At 40.2% G+C, this 23,162-nt stretch overlaps 1 protein-coding gene across 14 annotated transcripts in view; it reads right to left on the bottom strand.

Annotated features, from left to right (window-relative positions):
- The window catches only part of NRXN2 (neurexin 2), a 1,344,669-nt gene that overhangs the window by 566,921 nt on the left and 754,586 nt on the right, over positions 1 to 23,162 (bottom strand). For all 14 annotated transcript variants that reach the window (XM_068260058.1, XM_068260059.1, XM_068260060.1 and 11 more), the window contains one exon: positions 10,698 to 10,999. In XM_068260058.1, coding sequence (XP_068116159.1) covers positions 10,698 to 10,999 — 302 coding nt within the window. The remainder of the gene's footprint in view (positions 1 to 10,697; positions 11,000 to 23,162) is intronic.

The following is a 23,162-nucleotide window of genomic DNA, read 5'->3' as shown; positions in this document are numbered from 1 at the left end:
TCTCCCCCACATGACTCATCTGGGCATTCTGGTTTCCTCCCATATGCTCCCACAATACAGATACGTGCCTTTGTATTTAGACCAAGGTGGATATATGACTATAGGGGTGAGATTGTGAGCACGTTTGAGAAACATTTAATGTCAAGGCTATGTACTCTGTAAAGTGCAATGTCAAGGCTATGTACTCTGTAAAGTGCGTGTGTGGAAGAGGTCAGTGCTATAAAATGCAAAACTAACACCTTGGACTATTTTCCATATGATGTCTGGAGTTCTGCTTTAATGTGAGAATTCTCTTTTAAGTGTAAATAGTTGTAATTAGGGGTAAGAACTAGGAAAGATAGCTACAAAGGTGAAAGCAGTACAGATGTCTGATAGACCTTTAGAAAAATGTAGGTCAATAATGAATCCATGAACTCTTGCTTTTAGAAGGGCTTTCATTCTTAGTTGAAAGACCTCACATGCTAATTCTAGAATGATTTTTGTGAGCACAAATAAAAAGAGTACCATGTACCATACCCAACCATTTTTGATGCTACAAGTACATTGATGTGGCTACAATTATCTTACTTAGTAAGTTAGACAAAACATGCCAGCTGGCTAATTGTCCTAGATTTTTACAACATACCGGTAGCTTTTTCCCTTTAAACCAGCAAAGGTCCACTGACTTATAGCCCTCTGTGCAATAACAAGATGGTTTCTCTCTCTTAGCCAATCCCTGTTCTGCTGGTCATAACTAAGGCAACAGAAGACTGCAATTAGGAACGTACCCCTTAACTGAACACTAGAGGATGGTGGTGAATGAAGGTGACCCAATGCCCCCGGCCTGGAATTCTTTTACTTCTTCTATTAGTTTGCAAAAGATTTTAATTATGAAGATTGATAAAAGGTTACTGAAATAGAAGTCATACAGTTGCCGTTGTGTATCCCATCTCTGTAGTGAGAATTTTTTTGCAATGAATTCAAGTTGTTGCTTAAAGGTGCATGCATGCGAGTGGCTTATATTTAACAACTTGCACTTCACTAACTTTTTAACATTCCTTGATCCTTCCTTGATCCAGGAAATCATGCAAAACCAGTAGCAATTATTATTATTATTATTATTATTATTATTATTATTATTATTATTATTATTATTATTATTTCATGCCAGTTTTGGTGAATCACTTAAATGTTATTAGAACTCTTTGGAAAAAGCAGATATGAGGATGCTGTATGAATGGACATAGACTGTCCTACTAGCCAGTGCATATTCTATTGAATATCAAATACATGGCTAGTGGCATGGAGCAAAGGTAGATTGTTCCAAAGGGCCTGCCTGGTTTGATGAATGATATGTTCTTTGGCCTACAAATTTCCCATATCTAAATCTGTGTTAGGAACTGTGGACTGGAGGTGCTGAAACAACAAGTCCGATCTACAGAAGCTTCAACTAAGAGGACATCTTGCTGCCAAATAGCATTGAGCCCTTTCAGAGATCTTAATGATATCCATGCCTTGATGGTTCAGAGTTGTTCTGGTGGCACAAGGAGAACCTATTCAATATTGCACAGCTGTTTAATTGTTTGGGCTGATCAGTGCATATTCAGTAAGGATATTAAAATAAAGCTCTATCTCCAAATTTACTTTACTTTATATTACAGGGATAATTCATTAAAACATACTTGATGTATAAGGGCTGGGGATCTCAGGTTTCATTACTTACTTTACTTATCTACTGTAATTCATTCATACAGGTCCAGCATTCATGACCTAATTTGTGGCAGCAGAGCTGGGGGGAACCACGGCAAGGCAGGAGGATGTTTCTGAAGAAGTTCAGCAGACTTCGGAAACATAGCCTTGACTGCATTCCTGAGGAGGCAGGCAGAGCATCACCTATGTCCCAGTGATGCTGTATTGGGTACATAATTGACCCTTAGATCCCCCCCAAACCAGCAGCATTAATACAGAGCATCCCATGACAGGCTCTGTCATTTATACTGGAGGTGGTCTTCAACAATTAATCTGAGAAAGTGATTAGGATGGTTTAGGTATTAAGTTGTGGCACATCTCAGGCCCTTAAAGGCTCATTGATGTGTGCTGCTCTTTCACATTCCAAAAGATATGATGATTTACATTTTTAGCTATCAAATATTTTCAATAAAAGATTAAAATGTAACTACTAAAAGAAATGTTCTTTAAAAAATAAAAAAATATATAAATAAAACTCTATAACACCGTCTGTTGCTTTTTTCAGGGAAGGCAGTAAGCTATCTTTTATGTTATTGTGCAGAGGGACATGAATCAGGAATCCATACATCTAGTTTAAAGCGGAAACTCCATTTTAACAAAACTTGTTGCTACAAAAAATGTTCCCAGTGGATAATCTGAACAGTAATGATTGTACCTAGAGGTGCCTGAACATACTTTAGAGAGGATCTGTTTTAAAATAAAAAGAAAGCAGTGGACAAGTCTGCAAACCCTACAATCTCCTGTGTTGCATTCATTAAAAATGGCTGCAGGTAGCCCCATTTGATCCTTGATGTTTAAAGAGCTTCCAAATAGGCTTTTAAAATCTTCTCCACCATGCACAGGACAGCCATTTACAGATACATTCCTGCAAAGGCCCCTTTGGCTATGGCTTAGGGGAAACGGAATTGGGGGTGGGGGTAAGGGGAGCGGCTGCACATGGAAGATCGGAACTTGACTTGCAATTACTTTCACTGTGTGTCCTTGTTTTTTTTTTTTGTCTGTGTCTGTTAAGCACCTGCCAAGTCAAATTCCTTGTAAGTACAAACTTATTTGGCCAAATAAAATTGATTCTGATCACATTGATCATCTACAGTAAATAGAAAAAAGGCATAGAACTGGTGCTGCAGTTTTTCCTGGAAATCTTTAAACTCCAGAATCAGGAAGCGCATGGATGTTTGTGTGGTCTTGTGTTCATAGTATGTGCAGTGCAGGTGGGAAGGCTCTATAGCATGCAGTCTTATCCACTGTTTTTTTTTAATTTATTTTGATAGAGATGTTTGCCTTTTTTCAGATCACCCTGGAAACTCTAAGGCTGGGAGCACACTTGGCTGTGCAGAAAACTATGCGTTTTCTACATTGCGCATTTTCCTGTATGTTTTGATTGCGTTTTTGGTATATTTTGTGTTTTTTCAATACTTTCCATATTTCAATCGTATCATACTTATTTTAATAAAATGCATAAAAAATGCATGTAAAAATGTAGTAAAATGCACATTTTCTACATCACCATTGAAATACATATGCACTTTTCAGATGCGTTTCACAAAAATATGCAGCAAGCTGTGCATTTTGAAAAATGCACAGGGGAGAACACAGAGATAAGCATTTGCTTATGTGACCCATAGACTTTCCTGATGTGCAAAATCGCATGTGTTTTATGCAACGCAGGCAATTCTGCTTAGTGTGCTCCTAGCCTCAATCAAGAGCTCTCTTACTCTCGAATATAGAAAAACATAATATTATTTAGCAATTTCCAATGGGCTTCATTACATCCAAACCTCTCAATATTTCCACAGCTGTAGATCCTGTTTTTGAGGGCAACAATGGTACGATAGATAGATAGATAGATAGATAGATAGATAGATAGATAGATAGATAGATAGATAGATAGATAGATGGTTCCACTCTCTGATCATAAATATGGGCAAGCTTAAAGTCCTGTTTGAATAGCAAAGGTCTGGAATAATGGGTTGAAATCCAGTATTCCAGAAAAACTTGCAGTCTTCCTACATTTGTGGTCAGTGAAATAACCATTATGTTGTTGTTAAATATCCTCTAATGCTGGTCACACACTGGTAGACTGATTAGTGATGGGCCAAAATTTCGCATGTGCAAAATTTTGCATCAAAATTTGCATTTTTGCATCATAATCGTAATGCAAAATTTCAGGGAAAATAGTAATTGATTTCATATGTAATAGTAGTATTTCATAATTTCGTGTAATAATTTGCGTAATTTTCGTGCAATTTTTCGAAATTGTGCGCCAAATTTGGCAGTTAATAGCAAAGCCCCCATACATGCTTCTGCTACCAAAATTGATACATATGTTAAGAAGAATAGTGGGTACAAGGCAAAAAAAGAATTTCTCAAAAAGACATTGTAGTTTTTGAAAAAATTGATTTTAAAAATGCTAAGAAAATGGTTTTTAACCCCCTTGCCGTTACAATTCTGGCGGCAAGGGGGCAGCGCAGCACTTTAAAAAAAAAAAAAATTAAATCATGTAGCGAGCCCAGGGCTCGCTACATGATAGCTGCTGACAAGCGGCATCCCCCTATCCACTCCGATCGCCTTCGGCGATCAGAGTAAGCAGGAAATCCCATTCAGAACGGGATTTCCTGCTGGGCTTCCCCGGTCGCCATGGCGACCGGGCGGGATGACATCACAGACGTCATGGACGTCGGGATGTCAGAGGGAATCCCGATCCACCCCTCAGCGCTGCCTGGCACAGATTGGCCAGGCTGCGCAAGGGGTCTGGAGGAGGGGGGGAGCGGCACGGCGGGTAGCAGCGAATCGGCGGCGATTGGAAACTGCACGCAGCTAGCAAAGTGCTAGCTGCGTGTAGTAAAAAAAGAAATTTGAAAATCGGCCCAGTGGGGCCTGAGAAATCCTCCTACGCAGGTTACCCCGAGCAGAGCTCGGGATAACCGGCAAGGAGGTTAAACTGTTTTTTTCCCTTGTACCCACTATTCCCTCTAACATAGGTAGCAATTTTGGTGTCAATAGCATATATGGGGCTTTGCTATTAACCTCCAAAGTTGGCAAAAAATTACAAAAAATTTCGTGAAAATGGCGCAAATTTTTATGCGAAATTACGAATGACCACAAAATCAGATTAGTTTGCAAATCGTAATTACGTATAGGCATAATTCTTAAAATGTAAACGAAATTTTGCGAAATCGTAATTTTGCTGATTGTGATCATCACTAAGACTGATATCTATATAAGCAGAATTTACCAGAAATTGATTGGTTTTGAAGTAAATAGGCCATAAAGTTTCACTGTGATAACTAGTGTTGAGCTTGAACATAATTGTAATTTTGCATCAAAATTTGCAAGTGCAATAAGAAATCATAAGGCAAAATGTTCTGCTGTTTTTAATTATTTTTGCTTGTAACCATGATTATGATCTGTAATTTCACAATTACTTGTAATTATGTGTAAATATAAAAATTACTTCTTTGGGAAGGAATGAAAAAAAAAATCAGAAAGACCTTGAAGGATTTGAAAACAATGATTTCAAAAATTTCACATAAAAAAATGTTTTTTTTTTTTAAAAAACTAGGTAAAAACATTTTGCTGCAGTACACTTTTATATATACCGAGTTCTGTATAGAAATTGTAGACATTTTAAGAAAGTATGGGATCCCCCCACCCAAGTCTATTTTACCCCTTGTCACCAATGCAGACAGGCATAGCCAACATTCAGAGTCTGGGCCACAGGCTAACCCTTTACCCATTTCCACAAAGGGCTATGTTGAAATAAAAATACAACCATGAAAAATGTTCTTAATTAACCACTTCCAGGCCAGTGCAGTTGAAATCTACGCCCTGCTTGTGGCTGCATGGCTCTGACAGGACGAAGATTTCAACATTTCTGCCACTAGGTCCCATCTCTGAGTGACCAGGTGATACTTGTAAAGATGCTTTTGCCAACATATCCAGAGGATATTGGTGAGGAATAATTTCCTAGGATGTTGAGGTGTGACCATTGTTATTTTAAGGTTATTTGTGGTTGATTAAGAACAATAAAGAACTTTTCTGTTGCTAAATTTTTATTTAACTTTAACTCTTTTTAGAAATGGGTAAGGGGGGCATTAGTATTTACAGTGTTATTTTTCCATAGTAAAATATCAGTAAATGTTATTGATATTTTACTACAGCTAAGCCCAACCCTACTCTCACACAGAACCCTCCCCCCTGACCCCCTCCCTAATACCTAACGCTCCCTACTGCACAAACCCCAGTCCTATTTCCCAACATTTATCCCTCCCCTCCCTGCACAATCCCAGGGTCTGATGCCTCATACTTAACCCCCCCCTGCACAAACCCCGGGCCAGACACCTAACATTTAACTCCCCCACCACAGAAACCTTGGTCCTGTCGCCTAACACTTAACTCTCTACCCCCCCCCCCCCAAAAAAAAAATAAAGAAAAATAAAAAATGCAATAAATGATAAATATCACAGGCACCCAAACCAAACCATGCAGATGAAAAAGAAAAGAACAACCCTGCAAAAATGCTAAATATTGAGCGCTGCTGGATACCTGATTTTCCACTTTGGCACTGGCTTACCGATATTTAATATGTAAGTCAATGACGGCACCCGATTTGTCCAGAAGCTGCATGCACACGATTTGCCTGATACTGAAATTAGCACATTATGATCATCGGTAGTGATAACTTTAAACTAGCTGTCATATAAAGGGAGCATGGAGTATTTTTTCTCAGCATGTAACACAATGCTGAAAATCACTGTTGGTATCTTCCGATAATTATAAAAAAAACCTTTCAGGTCAATTAGCCAATACAGTATATAGCCAGCATTATTCCAAAACAGAGAGAAAGAGATTCAATCGAGTTGAAGAAAAAAAGCGAGGCACCACTCCTTTAAAAGTCCCTTTATTCCGGTGGGGGAGACAGCAGGTACATGCAGTGGGGGTATCAAGTGCCTGACAGCTGTTTCGCTGGTTTAAACCAGCTTCTTTAGAGGCAGTAGGTACTGCCTCTGAAGAAGCTGGTTTAAACCAGCGAAACAGCTGTCAGGCACTTGATACCCCCACTGCATGTACCTGCTGTCTCCCCCACCGGAATAAAGGGACTTTTAAAGGAGTGGTGTGTCGCTTTTTTTCTTCAACTCGATTGGATTACAAGGATTCTGGATGAGCACGCTCTGTGTCCTGGTCCCAGTCCTGGTGTGTCTGCCCTGCTGCATTTGGTGCCAGGTACTGTTACTCTTCTTTGAATTTATACCAAGAGAGAAAGAGATTGATAGATAAATAGCTGTACACTTTTACAGCATAAAGTAGAACTATTGCTTTCTTCAAGATATATGGTATACCGAACGTCAACAATGAAAGCAAAGGTACAACAGCTAATACCTATGATAGCTACTAAGATGTACAAAAAGTATAAAAGTGTAAGCCATAAACCACAAATCTGCATCTGCTATAAATAGAGGACTGCAATTCAGATTTTAGAATAAAAACATTACATATAAACTAAATTATAACATTACGGATTTAATTCAGTGTTTTATAAATTTTCCCTTCACTAGATAATTTTAACATTTTGCCCACCCAAATAAATGCACATTAATATATTCAGGTTTTAGGATAATTTATCTCATGAACAAGCAACACAGGGTTAGATAAGATTACACCTTTGATGTGCTCATTCTAAATGCGATAGATCTACTTGGTGGTTGCAATTCAAAAGACTCATATTAACAGGGGCATTACAGTAAATCAAGAGGACTGATGGGAAAAAAACATTATACGGTGTTTTTTTATTCTCCAGCATCTAAATTAAACATAATTCTGGAGAGAACACTAAATTCAATTTATGAATTTATTTTAATGCTGGTAAAGGGGGTTGGAATACATTTATCCAAAATGATTAACTACATTCTATTGCTGCTTGCATACATTTTACTGCCACAAGACAAGATGGGGACCCCGTCTTTGCAGCACTCTGTAGCAGTTTTAAGATTAGCTCTAGCTAGCTACACTCATTTCCAGGAACTTCATGTAAAAGGCCTGCAGGGCCTTCATTTGTAAAGAATGTCTGTTTTATCAAGAGGAACCTACAGTGTAGAGCAGAGATGTCAAATTCCAGTCCTCAAGAACTGGGGTCTACACACATTTTTGACACAGCTCAAATTAATATTTGGGCTGCATTAATTTCTTAGTCCATGCTAAACCCTAAGGGCCCTTTCACACTAGAGGGCTTTTTCGGTGTTTTAACGCCATGGCCATAGTTGGCGTTTTTCAAGGTAAAATGATAGTCCATAGACTTTCATTTTACCTTTCACACTGAACGCTGAGTTTTGGAGCGTTAGGTTTTGAAGCTCCCAGGAGCTTTTTTAGGGCTGACCGCGGCATTTCTCATTACAATTGATAGTAATGTGTTGGCGTTAAAACACCTTCAAACCGCCTGCAGCCAAAATGCAGCATTTTAGCCTTTTACCACTGCCTATAGGGTGAAAGGGCCCTAATGGCTCTCAAGGACTGGCGTTTGACACCTCTGGTCTAAAGGATTGGCAACTACGTAGGGGATAATTTGCATAAATTGTGAAAGCACTCTGACACAGTGACTACTTTGGGGATAAACCACAGTCATAACACACTCAATCACCAGTGCGGACTCTCTAAGTAGCTTCCAAAAGCTTAATTAAAGTTCTGCTCTCTAATTTGCTGGCTAGAGTCTCCTCCATGGCCCATCTAAGTTCCCGGAGCTTGCACTTGATGAAGATTAGAGGAGAATAGAAGAGTAGAAAGAAGGATCCCAAAGGACTTCATGCTGGGGAAAATCTTCCTGAGGAGCAACCCATAATCAGCTATCCAGGCCTCTGAATAGGTAAAGATATGCCAATTTATCAATATCATCAATTATTATCATGATTATGTCTATCTTAATTCCTCCAGTCCATAGATTTCACCTGGTACATGGTGGAAACTAAAGTCAGGCATGGAGTAAATTAAAATAAGAATTTGATAGAAATAAACAAAAGGAGTTTCCCCTGTTTTATTATTCTTTGCATGAGCAATTAATGGAAATTGAAACTCACAGAATTCATCAGTAATTTCTAGATAAAAAGGGCATATTTCTAATCTCAATTTGGCAATATATTTCCCACAATCTTGACTTCTTCCAAAGCATTTCACTGGCTATACCAGCTTCCTCAGTTTATACCAGCTTCCTAAATGCTGGTCAAATTAATGTCAAAAGAAATAAAATTAGAGAAAATAATTCTCCTAGAGACTGCTGTCCACTAGTGTTGATCATAATGAGTAATGACGGTTTTGTGAATTTAAATTTCACAATAAGGCTTGTGACCGTAATAACAATTTCATGGGTAATCTTCATTTTGTGTAATTTCATGGTATTTTCCCACAAATGCATTTAAGTTTATGAGAAAACACATTTTCACATACACTCATTTCATTCTATCTCTATGAAGCGGATATCTATCTTTCTATGAGAAAACAAAATGTTGCATAAAATTCATTGACATCTATGGGCACAAGAAAGTTATATTTTTCTGAAATTACACGTTATTGCAAATTTACAGATCATAATTACAGTTACATGTGAAATAAATGTTGTAATATTCTGACATTTGGCATTACAATTCTAAATTTCGCTGCAAATGTACTTCTTTGTAAAATTCAAGCTCATCACTACTGTTCACTTTTAGAGGTAAGCTTCCGTTTAATATTAATGATTAATAATATTAATATTAATCATTAATGATTTTATAATATTGGGTACAGACACCAATTTTTTACCAGATCTAGACTATAAATAAGGATTTTAAAATGGACCTAATTTTTTGGAGGGCCAGTGTGAGCGCAGAATGTCCAACATATCTATACAGTGTGATGGTACTTCACCATGAAATGGTCCTTGGATCATTTGAGTTACACAATTTGTGCACTAGTTGGTGAAGCACTGGAGTCCCTGGGCAAATAGCAACCTGAACTGATTTCATTACTTGAATCAAATGTGAAGCGGTTTTGAGAAAAAAAAGTAAAATGCTTACCTACGGAGAGGGACGGCTCTGGATCTCGTAGAGCCATCACTAGCCTCTCCAGCACTGTCCCCCATTTGAATTTGCCTTCTTCTGGAGCTCTCAGAAGGCTTTGGAAGCACCCAGTCTCCGAGTGATTCCAAAGATGGACAGCTCTGTACTGCACATGCGTGTATGCCTGAGCAATGTGGAGCCACCTGTCTTCTGAAGCACTTTGGGACACAAATGTTTCCAAAGCCTCTCAAGGATCCCCAAAGGCTTATTCGACTAGTTTGTCTAATACCTGCAAGGGGATTGGTAGCGCTGGAACAAGTCCACCGAGAGAGTAGTTGGAAGGCTCCATAGGATACAGAGCCTTCCTTCTCCATATGTATCTGTCTTTTTAGGAAAAAAATAAACTTCACATTTACTGTAATTAGTATAGTCTATAATGCAGAATGATTTTTAGATTGGTGAAGAGAATAAGAACTGCTGTATAAATACGTAATGAGGGAACTAACTAATCCCCAAGCGGTAGGGTCTCTAGATCAACCATTGAACTTGCAAAAGAGGTAAAAGAGAATGCTATCCTTTTTTCCTCTACACAAAGTCACCTATTCAAAATTCACACAAAAAGAGAGACATAACGCAAGATGCTGAAGCTAAATAATGGAAATAATTAAATAATTAACATTATTCTTAAAACAAAAACATGCAGAACATCTATTTAGAAACAGAAAACGCACAGCTAATCTTTTGTTGATGACTTATGGACCTTCATACCGCCTACGCTATATTATCAATTTAAGACTGCAATGTGGAAGAGCTAAAACTATGTTGAGTTATACATATAATATAAATAATACTGTAAGAAAATGTAGGTTCGTAATTGCAGAGTTTTAAAGCAAGCCTAAAATTTATATCAGTGCAAAGTCTACTGAAATGACATGTACGACATACCTGTCGTAGATTCCTGGTGACACGGACGTCATGCCAGCTGTTATCATTAAATTTTCCATTGACAGGTTCCACCAAAGCTTCAAATGCTCCTGATCCAAGGTTTATGACCAACCAAACTGCACCACTTTTCAATGAAAGGTTGACATAGTCTGCTGATTTCCCTGTATGGAGCATTAATCCATTCCGTTGGAGGGTTCTGAAGGAGAGAGTAATTTCGTCTGCACTGCTTTGAATTGGGCTGTGGGACAAGTCATAGCAGAAGAACTCATTTCCTCGGAATGTCGCCGCGTATTCTTCCTTCCCTGCAATTCACAGAAGAGGAGAAAGATAATTTAAGTGTTCAAATATGCAGCCATTCTTCAAAACGTAAGCTACATACAAGTCTTGCTTCAATTACAAATCCAAAAAATAAAGCATTTAATTCTCAATTTTAAAAGACCCCGGGTGAAGTCGCATAAAAAAATCTATATCTCTTTGGCCAGCTTGTACCTTCAGGACTACTTGTGTGGAGCAGCCTTATATATACTACAAGATTTTATTACATAGTGAATTATCTGCACTCCAGTCTGGGATTCTCACAGTTTCTCAGCATGTGACAGGCAGCCCCCCCCCCCTCAGCCTCACAAAACTGCATCACAGACAGGCTGAAACTGAGAGCAGAGACGCTGTCTGTAAACAAAGCACACAGAGCCTGGAGGGGGACATGCAGGGGCGTGCATAACTTGTATTCATTACAACAGAGGCAGCCCATTCCTCCCTGGGTCGACAAAGCTTGATAAAGAAAAGAAGATTAGATATATTACAGAGACAGTGCAACTAGAAAAGGCAGCAGTAATTCAGACTACATTAGAACAGGTATAGGAACTTATAGGATAGAAGAAATAAGGCTGAACATTTTGTTACAGAGTCTCTTTAAAGGGTAAAACCAGACCACAATAGCAGCTAATGGTTTATTTTCTTTGGCTGGCGGAAGGCCTCACACTCTTTGTCACTTCCAGTTCAGGGGTTTGCAACAGCATAGACTTTTTGGGCCATATTCTATTGCTGAACTCGCCAGCGCTAAGCACTGGCGAGTTCTTAACTTAGGCGACCCTAATCTAATTAAACTTTAGACCCCCCAGGCGGAAAAGAACTCGCTTGGGCGATATAATCACCCAGCGAGTTCTTAACACCGAATCCAATTACCCTTATCATGTCTCTAACATGAGCGTTAGCTTAGACCTGCAAAGAGCAGGTCTAAACTAGCTAACGCACGTCGTCGCCGCTGCATCTGGGGGTCTCCTTTAATAAGGCGACCCCCAGAGCTCTCCGTCGGGTTGCCGCACAATTTAGAAGCCCCCGCGCAGCTCTGCACCGGCACCCCTGCTGGCATACATACCGCCGCAGATCACCCGCCACCTCTCGCCGCAAAATCCGTCGCGTATCTAACACTGTAATTACTGTCGGCATAGAAGGAGCCCGGGCAAAGCATCTTTGAATCTGCAGCCTGGGCTCCCCATGGGTCCGCTGTCTAAACCAATAAAATGGCTCAGACAGCGGACCAATGGGGAGCCCAGGCTGCAGATTCAAAGCAGATTCAAAGATGCTTTGCCCGGGCTCCTTCTATGCCGACAGTAATTACAGTGTTAGATACACTGTAATTACGCGACGGATTTTGCGGCGAGAGGCGGCGGGTGATCTGCGGCGGTATGTATGCCAGCAGGGGTGCCGGTGCAGAGCTGCGTGGGGGCTTCTAAATTGTGCGGCGACCCGACGGAGAGCTCTGGGGGTCGCATTATTAAAGGAGACCCCCAGATGCAGCGGCGGAAGATGGCGGCGGGCGAGTGCGCATGTGTGGGGAGTGAGGCCGTGGTGCTGATGGACAGCACCACAGCGTAAGCCTCACTCCCCATCGCTCGGTAAAAGGGAGCATCGCTCAGGCTTTCGCCTGAGTAATGCTCCCTAACGATCGGCCATCGCCGAAGGATATGGGCAATAGGATTTGCCGGTAATCCTTGCGCGATGGCAAGGTGATAAGTAGCTCGCATCTGCAAGCTACTTATCACCTTGAATAGGATATGGCCCTTTGTGTCATACACTGAAGACATCAAAAATCTACCTCTAGTGTCTCCATAAAGAGCACCTGTCACACACTATGTCAGACGGAGGCACAACAGCTCCCTAGCAGCAGTAATAAATAAGAAAAATATTAAGTAAAGGTAATGGAGCAATGTTCTTCTTCCAGTATATTCCAAGTTCTCTTTTAGGCACAAAATACTTGCCCATACATGATGTGCACATACTGTACATGTAGCTAAGAAAAACCTACACTTATTAAACCAATACCACACTACAAATATGGGGTACACCAAGCACATTGGAGATTTTGGAATTATTTTAGTGTCATTATTTTATTATAGCGCTGAGGGAAACAGTGAATGTTTTAGCTAAAGCCTCATTCACAGTTTTGTTAATCTACAGTTATTGTCTTTACAAAAAAACATGCAATTTTGTATTTAGCCCACAGTCGTATGTTACACACACACACGTACTCTCTTTCTCTCTTCCACAATCCTGCCTTTTTTCTTCTACAGATCTTCTGTATATACAGTATCTATTTTTAGGAAATTAGGGTTTTCAATGGTTTAGACCTTTGACAAGTTGACCACTGAGGGTTTTTTCTCCTTAAGGACCAGAACAATTTTTAGATTTCATCTCTCTTTTCATTCATTCCCCAATAACTTTATCACTACTTATCTCAACGAAATGATCTGTATCTAGTTTTTTTTTTCCACAAACAATTAGGCTTTATTTGGGGAGTACATTATGCCAACAATTATTTTATTCTAAATGCATTTTAACAGGAATAATAAGAAAAAAATGAGAAAAGTTCATTTCTTTTCAGTTTTCAGCCATTATAGTTTTAAAATAATACATACTACTGTATTTAAAACCAACATATTTTATTTACCCATTTGTCCTGGTTATTACACCATTTAAATTATGTCCCTATCACAGTGTACAGCGACAACATTTTATTTGGAAATAAAGGTGTATTTTTGCAGTTTTGTGACCTTCACTAATTACAATCCTTTATTTACAAAGATAACAGTAATATGCCCTCATGACATACATTGAAAAAAAAAAGTTGAGTCCTCAAGGTAACTATTTATGTATTTTTATGTAAGTTTTTGTAATATGCAAAAACATTTTTTGGGGTCACTATGTTAGAGTGGGTGAGGTAAGGAGCTAATTTTAATGGAACTTAGCGTCAGTACGAGTGGGGATGCCAGTCCACATCGGCTCCTTGCTGGAGCCTGGGAGGTGAGTAATTGCTACAGGGGGGACACCATGCCTAGCTATCAAAAGTGGGATCTGGCTGCCTGACCCCCCCCCCAAACGTGCCCCCCTCGCATGCAAAATCGCCTGGTCCTTAAGGGGGGTTAGGCAGGCAGCCAGTCCCCAAATGGTTACATAGTTACATAGTTATTTTGGTTGAAAAAAGACATACGTCCATCGAGTTCAACCAGTATAAAGTACAACACCAGCCTGCTCCCTCACATATCCCTGTTGATCCAGAGGAAGGCGAAAAAACCCTTACAAGGCATGGTCCAATTAGCCCCTAAAAGGAAAAATTCCTTCCCGACTCCAGATGGCAATCAGATAAAATCCCTGGATCAACATCATTAGGCATTACCTAGTAATTGTAGCCATGGATGTCTTTCAACGCAAGGAATACTTTTAAGCCCCCTTTAAATGCAGGTATAGAGTTTGCCATAACGACTTCCTGTGGCAATGCATTCCACATCTTAATCACTCTTACTGTAAAGAACCCTTTCCTAAATAAATGGTTAAAACATTTTTCCTCCATGCGCAGATCATGTCCTCTAGTCCTTTGAGAAGGCCTAGCGACAAAAAGCTCATCCGCCAAGGTATTATATTGCCCTCTGATGTATTTATACATGTTAATTAGATCCCCTCTAAGGCGTCTTTTCTCTAGACTAAATAAACCCAGTTTATCTAACCTTTCTCGATAAGTGAGACCTTCCATCCCACGCATCAATTTTGTTGCTCGTCTCTGCACCTGCTCTAAAACTGCAATATCTTTTTTGTAATGTGGTGCCCAGAACTGAATTCCATATTCCAGATGTGGCCTTACTAGAGAGTTAAACAGGGGCAATATTATGCTAGCATCTCGAGTTTTTATTTCCCTTTTAATGCATCCCAAAATTTTGTTAGCTTTAGCTGCAGCTGCTTGGCATTGAGTACGATTATTTAACTTGTTGTCAATGAGTACTCCTAAGTCCTTCTCCAAGTTTGATGTCCCCAACTGTATCCCATTTATTTTGTATGGTGCTAGACCATTAGTACGTCCAAAATGCATGACCTTACATTTGTCAACATTGAATTTCATCTGCCATGTATGTGCCCATATAGCCATCCTATCCAGATCCTGTTGCAATATGACACTATCTTCCTGAGAGTTGATGATTCTGCACAATTTTGTATCATCTGCAAAAATAGCAACATTGCTCACTACTGCATCTACTAGGTCATTAATAAATAAATTGAAGAGCACTGGACCCAGAACAGACCCCTGTGGGACCCCACTGCTAACAGTCTCCCATTTTGAGTACGATCCATTGACCACAACTCTTTGTTTTCTGTCCATTAGCCAGTTCCCTATCCATGAACACAGACTCTTCCCCAGTCCTTGCATCCTCAACTTTTGCACCAGACTTTTGTGGGGAACAGTGTCGAAGGCCTTTGCAAAGTCCAAGTATATCACATCTACAGCATTCCCAATATCCATATGGTTAATGAAAGCTTGGCGATAAAAAAATTTGCATGCAATTTTAAATCACAGCGCAATGCAGCCAGTGTATACAGGCCCTTAGTGTATGGTGTCCAGTGTATTGAGGAGTCCAACACATTTGTATAATGGGGACACCAAAATAACCCCTGATTAAGCACATGGACTACATAGGAAGGCTAATTTTGCAGGTTAGGACTACCTCAAGAATAAAGGGCTAGTTCACAATACTCAGTTGTGTTGCAGAATAATCATCAGGTCAACTCACTGCCCATACAATTCTATGGGACGGTTCACTGTACTGTGTTGTAACTGATCACATTATTCTAACTCACAGCATACAGGCTTTGTATTAAAGTCTATGGCCAGTCTCCATTGCAGTTCATCAAACATTTTAACATAAGTGTTATGCAAGGTTTAGGATAGTGAGAAAGATGGACAGAGAAGAAAACTAATCCACAAAATAAATGAAAGAGCCTATTTACAGTAGGAATGGGTATCTTTGACACTATTTATCATTAACAGCTTTTATCAACATTTGTTATCAACATATAGGGCATAATTCACTTAGACAAATAGCATGCCTTATTAGCGTTAATGGGCCTTATCAAAGTTAAGGGGCCTTATCAGAGTTAAAGTGGATCTGAGATGAACTTTTAATCATTGCATAATAGTGTTCCTTTCCTATTGTTTATAGGGCATTCCTCAAGCCAAATACTTTTTTGTTTTTGTTTTAATAGTCTAATTCCCTGTAAACTAAATTATCCTTACCCACAGCCTTTCAGAGAGCCTTGGCATTTTCAGACAGTAGCAAGGGCTCATGGGAGCTCAGTCTGGGCAGGAGGAGGGGTATTACTAGCCAGAGATTTCAGAGGCAGAGGGGAGGAGGTAGGAGGAGGGGGGATTAGGCTGAGTGCTGAAGATGCAGATAAGCTTACCTATGTGTAATGTTTACAAACAACATGGCTGCTGTCATTGTATCACAGGAAGAAATAATCATATTCTATTGAAGCTGTTTGCAGCTAGATTTGCTGTGTAAACTATCTAAACTTTAGATAAGATATATAGACAAGTTACTTGTTATAGTTAGTTTTTCATCTCGGATCCGCTTTAAGGATTCTTATCAATGCTTTATCAAAGTTAAGTACCATAGCGAGCGCTACGAACATATGCCTGCTAATTGGCAATGGCGAGAGCTCCACTCGTCCTACCTGAGCCCCTGTGGGTCCAGTCTCTTTAAAAGACATTATCCGTGCACTTTGATTGGCCAAATAGGCTGCCCTTCACTCGACATGCACAAACAACCTCAAGAATCAAAATTCCCACTCTGAAGTCATAATTGCCAAAATCAAAATTAATCTATGCTTCACTGTTCAGAAACTCACTATTGTATCAAATATGCATGATTAAAAACAATGTTAAAAACAAAACATGGGCACATGACATCCATAAGTCTTTATACAGACTAATAATAAATAGGCAAGGCTCTGTAGTTCCTATTATGATGATGAATATAAAACATAATAAAATATGCCACATGTCTAGTATTACTAATGGCAAAAACAGTATATATTTGATATAAATATAAAATGTGCGGTCTCTTAAGAACAAATTGCAAATCAGTGAAGCATACAATAAAAATGCAGAAAACATATGCATAGATCTGTGCAATATTGATATTATTCATAGATATCACATGGTGCTGGTGTAAGGGAGATACCACCATAGAAAAATGCCAAAAAAGTGAAAAAGTATTTAGAGTGAAGCCTACCAATGAAAGTGCTAGTGTGAAAAAGGTGGCCAATATAGACAAAAAGTGCCAGTGCGAACCTATACAGCGTATCCACCAAGAATATAATGCGACAGAAAGTATCAATAAGAAGCATTATAGAAGAAATACCACATCTGCAGTAAATAAGAGCAGGAACCAAACTGAAGTGATGAGAGACGCAAAGTAGTGAGAGTGTTTGTTTTTATCATGCACATGCTCGACGCTCACTGCTCAACATTGTTTTTAAAGGACAACTGAAGCAAGAGGGATATGGAGGCTGCCATATTTATTTCCTTTTAAGCAATACCAGTTGCCTGACAGCCCTGCTGATCCTCTGCCTCTTATGCTTTTGGCCACAGACCCTGAACAAGCATGCAGCAGAACAAGTGTTTCTGACATTATTGTCAGAACTGACAAGATTAGCTGCATGCTTGTTTTGGTGTGATTCAGTTACTATTGCAGCCAAATAGATGAGCAGGGCTACCAGGCAAATTGTATTGTTTAAAAGGAAATAAACATGGCAGCCTCCATATACCTCTCACTTCAGTTGCCCTTTAATCATGCACATTTGATACAGTTTCTGAACAGTGAAGCAGCGATTAATTTTGATTTTGTCAATTATGCCTTCAGAGTGGGAATTCTGATTCTTGAGGTTGTTTGTGCATGTCAAGTGAAAGGCAGCCTATTGGACCAATCAAAGTGCGGTGATAATGTCCTTTAACCACCTAAGTCTATCTGGACGGATTTTTCCGTCCAGATAGACTGTGCTGTTGCCACTGCGCCTGCATTGATAGGGACAAAATTTAAATGGTGTAATAACCGGGACAAATGGGCAAATAAAATACATGGGTTTTAATTATGGTAGCATGTAATAATTTCAAACTATGATGGCTAAAATCTGAGAAATTATGTTTTTTTTCCATTTCTTTCATAATCTTCATGTTAACTACTAGACAACCACGTCATGCCGATGGGCGTGGCCACGGCAGCAGCCCCAGGACTGCCTAACGCCGATTGGTGTAAAGTCCTGGGGCTGCAGTTTACAGGAGATCGCGCACGCATCTCTTGCCTGGTAGGTGGAGCCGAGTGATCGCCGCTGGGAGACTGTTAGACGCCGAAACTGCTGTCTAATCAGGGTGTACAGTGCTGCGATCTGCAGCAGCGTTGTACTGGGGACAGCCGTGTGACACGGCTGTCCCCTCCATAAGCACAGAGGTGAGCGGCTGTCGTAGGCTGAAGCCTAGGACAGCTGATGAAAGGGATTGGCTGGCAGGGGGAGGGAGGGCAGGGACAGAGGGAAAATTTTAAAAATTACAGTATTTCAATCAAAATCAAGATAAATAAAAATAAAATAAAAACAAATATTTGTAAAAAAACAAACAACTGGGGGGGGGGCGATCAGACCCCACCGACAGAGAGCTCTGTTAGTGGGGAGAAAAGGTGGGGGGAATCACTTGTGTGCTGTGTTGTGTATCCCTGCAGCTTGGCCTTAAAGCTGCAGTGGCCTATTTCACAAAAAATGGCCTGGTCTTTAGTGGGGGTAAAGCCTGTGGTCCTGAAGTGGTTAAAATGGATTTAGAAGAAAAAAATTCTTAGCAAAATGTACCACCCAAAGAAAGCCTAATTGGTGGCGGAAAAAACAAGATATACATCAATTAATTGTGATAAGTAGTTATAAAGTTATTGGCGAATGAATGGGAGGTGAAAGTTGCTCGGATGCTTAAGGTGAAATAACACTGTACGCTGAAGTGGTTAAAGAGACTGGACCCGCAAGGACTCAGGGTAGGAAGAGTGGAGCTCTCGTCATTGCCAATTAGCAGGCATATGTTCATAGCACTCGCTATGCTACTCTGATAAGGCCCCTTAACTCTGATAAGGCACTGATAAAGCCCCTTAAAAGGGGCACTATGGCGAAAAATTTTAAAATGTAAAATATCTGCAAACATATACAAATAAGAAGTACATTTTTTTCCAGAGAAAAATGAGCCATAAATTACTTTTCTCTATGTTGCTGTCACTTACAGTAGGTAGTAGAAATCTAACAAAAGCGACAGGTTTTGGACTAGTCCATCTAGGGATTTATTTATTTTCAAAAGCACTTAGTGAATGGCAGTTGCTCTGTCCAACTGCCAAAAAACTGTGTAGCGAGCAGGGAAGCTGGCCAGCATCATTGTTTAAATCATTTTAAGGGAATATCTTTATAAAGAATAAAGGCAATGCTGAGAATCCCCTATGAAGAGATTGACTAGTCCAAAACCTGTCACTGTCACTTCTGTCAGATTTCTACTACAATAGTAAGCGACAGCGACATAGGAAAAAACTAATGTATGGCTCATTTTACTCTGGAAAAAATGTAGTTATTATTTGTTTATGTTTGCACATATTGTAAATTTTACAATTTTTCGCCATAGTACCCCTTTAACTTTGATTAGGCACCGATAAGGCCCCTTAACTCTGATAAGGCCCCTTAATTCTGATAAGGCTCCTTAACTCTAATAAGGGACACTATTTGTCTTAGTGTATCAAGCCCATAGTGTTGTATTATCTCTTACATATATATATTTTAATAATAATTGTTCTTAGAACTTTAAAAAACTGTAATTTGAACACTAAGGGCCATATTCTATTGATGAACTCGCCAATGCTAAGCACTGATGAGTTCTTAACTTAGACGATGGGGGCATTGCCTAATTTTATAAAACTTTAGACCCCCCCCAGGTGGAAAAGAACTCGCTTAGGCGATAATATATATATATATATATATATATATATATATATATATATATATATATATATATTAGAACACTTTATCCAAACACCCTTATCATGCCTCTGGGAGGCGATACTTCCCAGCAGACATGAGCGTTAGCTTAGACCTGCAAAAAGTAGGTCTAAACTGGCTAACGCACGTCGCCACCACAGCATTTGAGGGTCTCCTTTAATAAGGAGACCCCCAGAGCTCCCCGTCGGGTCGCCGCACACTGTAGAAGCCCCCCATGTATCTGCAACGGCACCCCTGCATACATACCACCGTAGATCACCCAACGCCTCTCGCCGCAAAATCCGTTGTGTAATTACAGTGTATCTGACGCTGTAATTACTGTGCGCATAGAAGGAGCCCGGGCAAAGCATCTTTGAATCTGCAGCCTGGGCTTCCCATTGGTCCGCTGTCTAAACCAATAAAATAGCTCACACAGCGGACCAATGGGGAGCCCAGGCTGCAGATTCTAAGATGCTTTGCCCGGGCTCCTTCTATGCGCACAGTAATTACAGTGTCAGATACACTGTAATTACACGACGGATTTTGAGGCGAGAAGCGTCGGGTGATCTGCGGCGGTATGTATGCAGGGGTGCCGGTGCAGCTACATGGTGGGCTTCTACAGTGTGCGGCGACCCGACGGGGAGCTCTGGGGGTCTCCTTATTAAAGTAGACCCCCAGATGCTGCGGCGGAAGAGGTCGGCGATGTTCGGCGGGCGAGTGCACATGTGTGGGGAGTGAGGCCGTGGTGCTGATGGACAGCGCCACAGCGTAAACCTCACTCCCCATCGGCCGGTAATAGGGAACATCGCTCAGGCTTTCGCCTGAGTAATGCTCCTTAACGGTCGGTCATCGCGCGAAGGATTTGGGCAATAGGATTTGCCGGTAATCCTCGCGCGATGGCAAGGCAATAAGTAGCTCGCATCTGCAAGCTACTTATTACCTTGAATAGGATATGGCCCTAAATGTCAATTAGTTAGACTGTTTTGTGAGCTGGAGTAAGTGGATAGGGATGCGTATTTGGATATCGCATAATTAAAATTACCACATTTCTGATTGGAACTCAGCATTTACATTGATAGTAGTAAAAATGATCCCAGAAAGCTTGCATTATTTAACGTTATCAGCTAGCCATTAAAAGGTATTACTTTTACAAGACTGTTTTTTTCTACCTACATATAGCATTTACATTGAAATACAGCATTACCGCAACTTGGTAATTTTTGCCCAATCACTCCAAAGTATTTGGCCAGACAATGCAAAAAAAGACAAAAAAAGAACTCCTCTGAAATCGAAAAACAGAAATTGGAAATACGCAGAATCGGTAATCGGCATTAGTGGAAATCGGAATTTTTGTTGAATCAGAAAGCAGCATTTCTGACTATCCAAGTGGATTATTTACCTCTACATAAAACTGTCTGGGTATTTTCCTCACCTCATTAGAACTGAAAAAGTTTCTTAGTAAGAGTGTCGAAGCAAAAAAAAAAAAATTATGTAAATTAAAGACTATCAGACATAAAGACAGTAAGAAAATAGAATACATGATCAAATAAAACCAAATAGAAAGAGAAGGTAATACAAAACAAGATCAGAAATACATTTCAAAGAGGAGCAATGCGTTGGCATATTGAAGTATATTCCAAAGCCGCATAATCTCGAGATATGTAATCACAGAATTCAAGGAAAGCTGCATAGCTATGTTCCTTAAATAGACAAAAGTGCCCGCAGGATTCTATTAGAAGATCACACATCCATAAGCCGGCCTCATACATGACAAACGCAGGGTTTTCTTTTGCACACATTTCAATAAAACACTATTGCTTTTTCAAGGTGTGATTTCTGGATTCCTGACTTTACATAACTGGTGTTAAGTGTAAGCCAAAAATAGACTTGTAGTAAAAATAATTAAATAAAGGTTTAAAAAGAGCATTTTAATATAATAGAGGCAGTTATTCATGCCGAATGCAGTACAATACTTTAACCCTTTCCCTGCCTAATTAAAACTTTTGTTTTGCACACTGTGGGACCACATATTTTCCCCCTCCCCCAGTCTGGCAGCCTAAAATGCAGAGATGCAGGGAATACTTCTTGGATCGTTGGAATATTTCTTGAATACTAGAGATGGCCTGAACTGTTCACCAGAGAACGGTTCCCGGCAAACTTCCGTGGTTCGCGTTCGCGGAGAACCGCAAACTTTTCCGGAACTTCGATTCGCCCCCATAGTGCATCATTAGGGTCAACTTTGACCCTCTACATCACAGTCAGCAGGCACATTGTAGCTAATCAGGCTACACTCCCTCCTGGAGCCACTCCCCCCTATATAAAAGTCAGGCAGCGTCAGGCATTGGACTCACTCGTGTGCGTGCAGTAATTAGAGAAGGGAGAGCTGCTGCAGACTCTCATAGGGAAAGCTTAGTTACTTGTTAGCTTGCTCCTTGCTGATTCTTATTGCTAAAAAAGAGCACCCCTCAACATCTCTTTTGAGAGCTAATCTTGTTCTTGTGATCTTTTGTGTGTGTGTGTGTGTGTGTGTGTGTGTGTGTGTGTGTGTGTGTGTGTGTGTGTGGCCCACTTGCATTATATACAGATCTGTCAGTCAGTCGCAGCTGGTCTTTGGTGTAATTCCTACTGTGCCACTGCCAGGCCCAGCACATTCAGTAACTACCTGTGTGTGTGTAACAGGCAGCTGCAGATTTGTAATCCCATCCAAATCACTGCACCTGTTCACTGTTCAGTGCGCCTACCTACCTACCTACCTAGTGCACGCATTGTTAATACCACCAGCCATTGCACCTGTTCATGGCGGTACCTGTGTGTGTGTGCGTGACAGGTGCACATTTTTAATACCCATCACTGCATATACCTACCTGTTGTGTTCAGTGCACCCACCTACCTACGTGAGTGCACGCAGTGTGATATTTAATACCACCAGTCACTGTACCTGTTCACGGTACGTGTGTGTCACAGGTGCACATTTGTAATACCCATCACTGCATATACCTACCTGTTGTGTTCGGTGCACCCACCTACCTATGTGACCACACGCAGTGTGATATACCACTCCGTGCATACCTGTTAACTGCACCTGTGTGACTGCACATTGTATTAGTCAAGTCAGTGCATACCTTTCACTTCATCCCCCCC

This window comes from Hyperolius riggenbachi, chromosome 11 (assembly GCF_040937935.1).
Source record: "Hyperolius riggenbachi isolate aHypRig1 chromosome 11, aHypRig1.pri, whole genome shotgun sequence".
Lineage (NCBI taxonomy): Eukaryota > Metazoa > Chordata > Amphibia > Anura > Hyperoliidae > Hyperolius > Hyperolius riggenbachi.
This window is presented reverse-complemented; position numbering and strand designations above follow the sequence as displayed.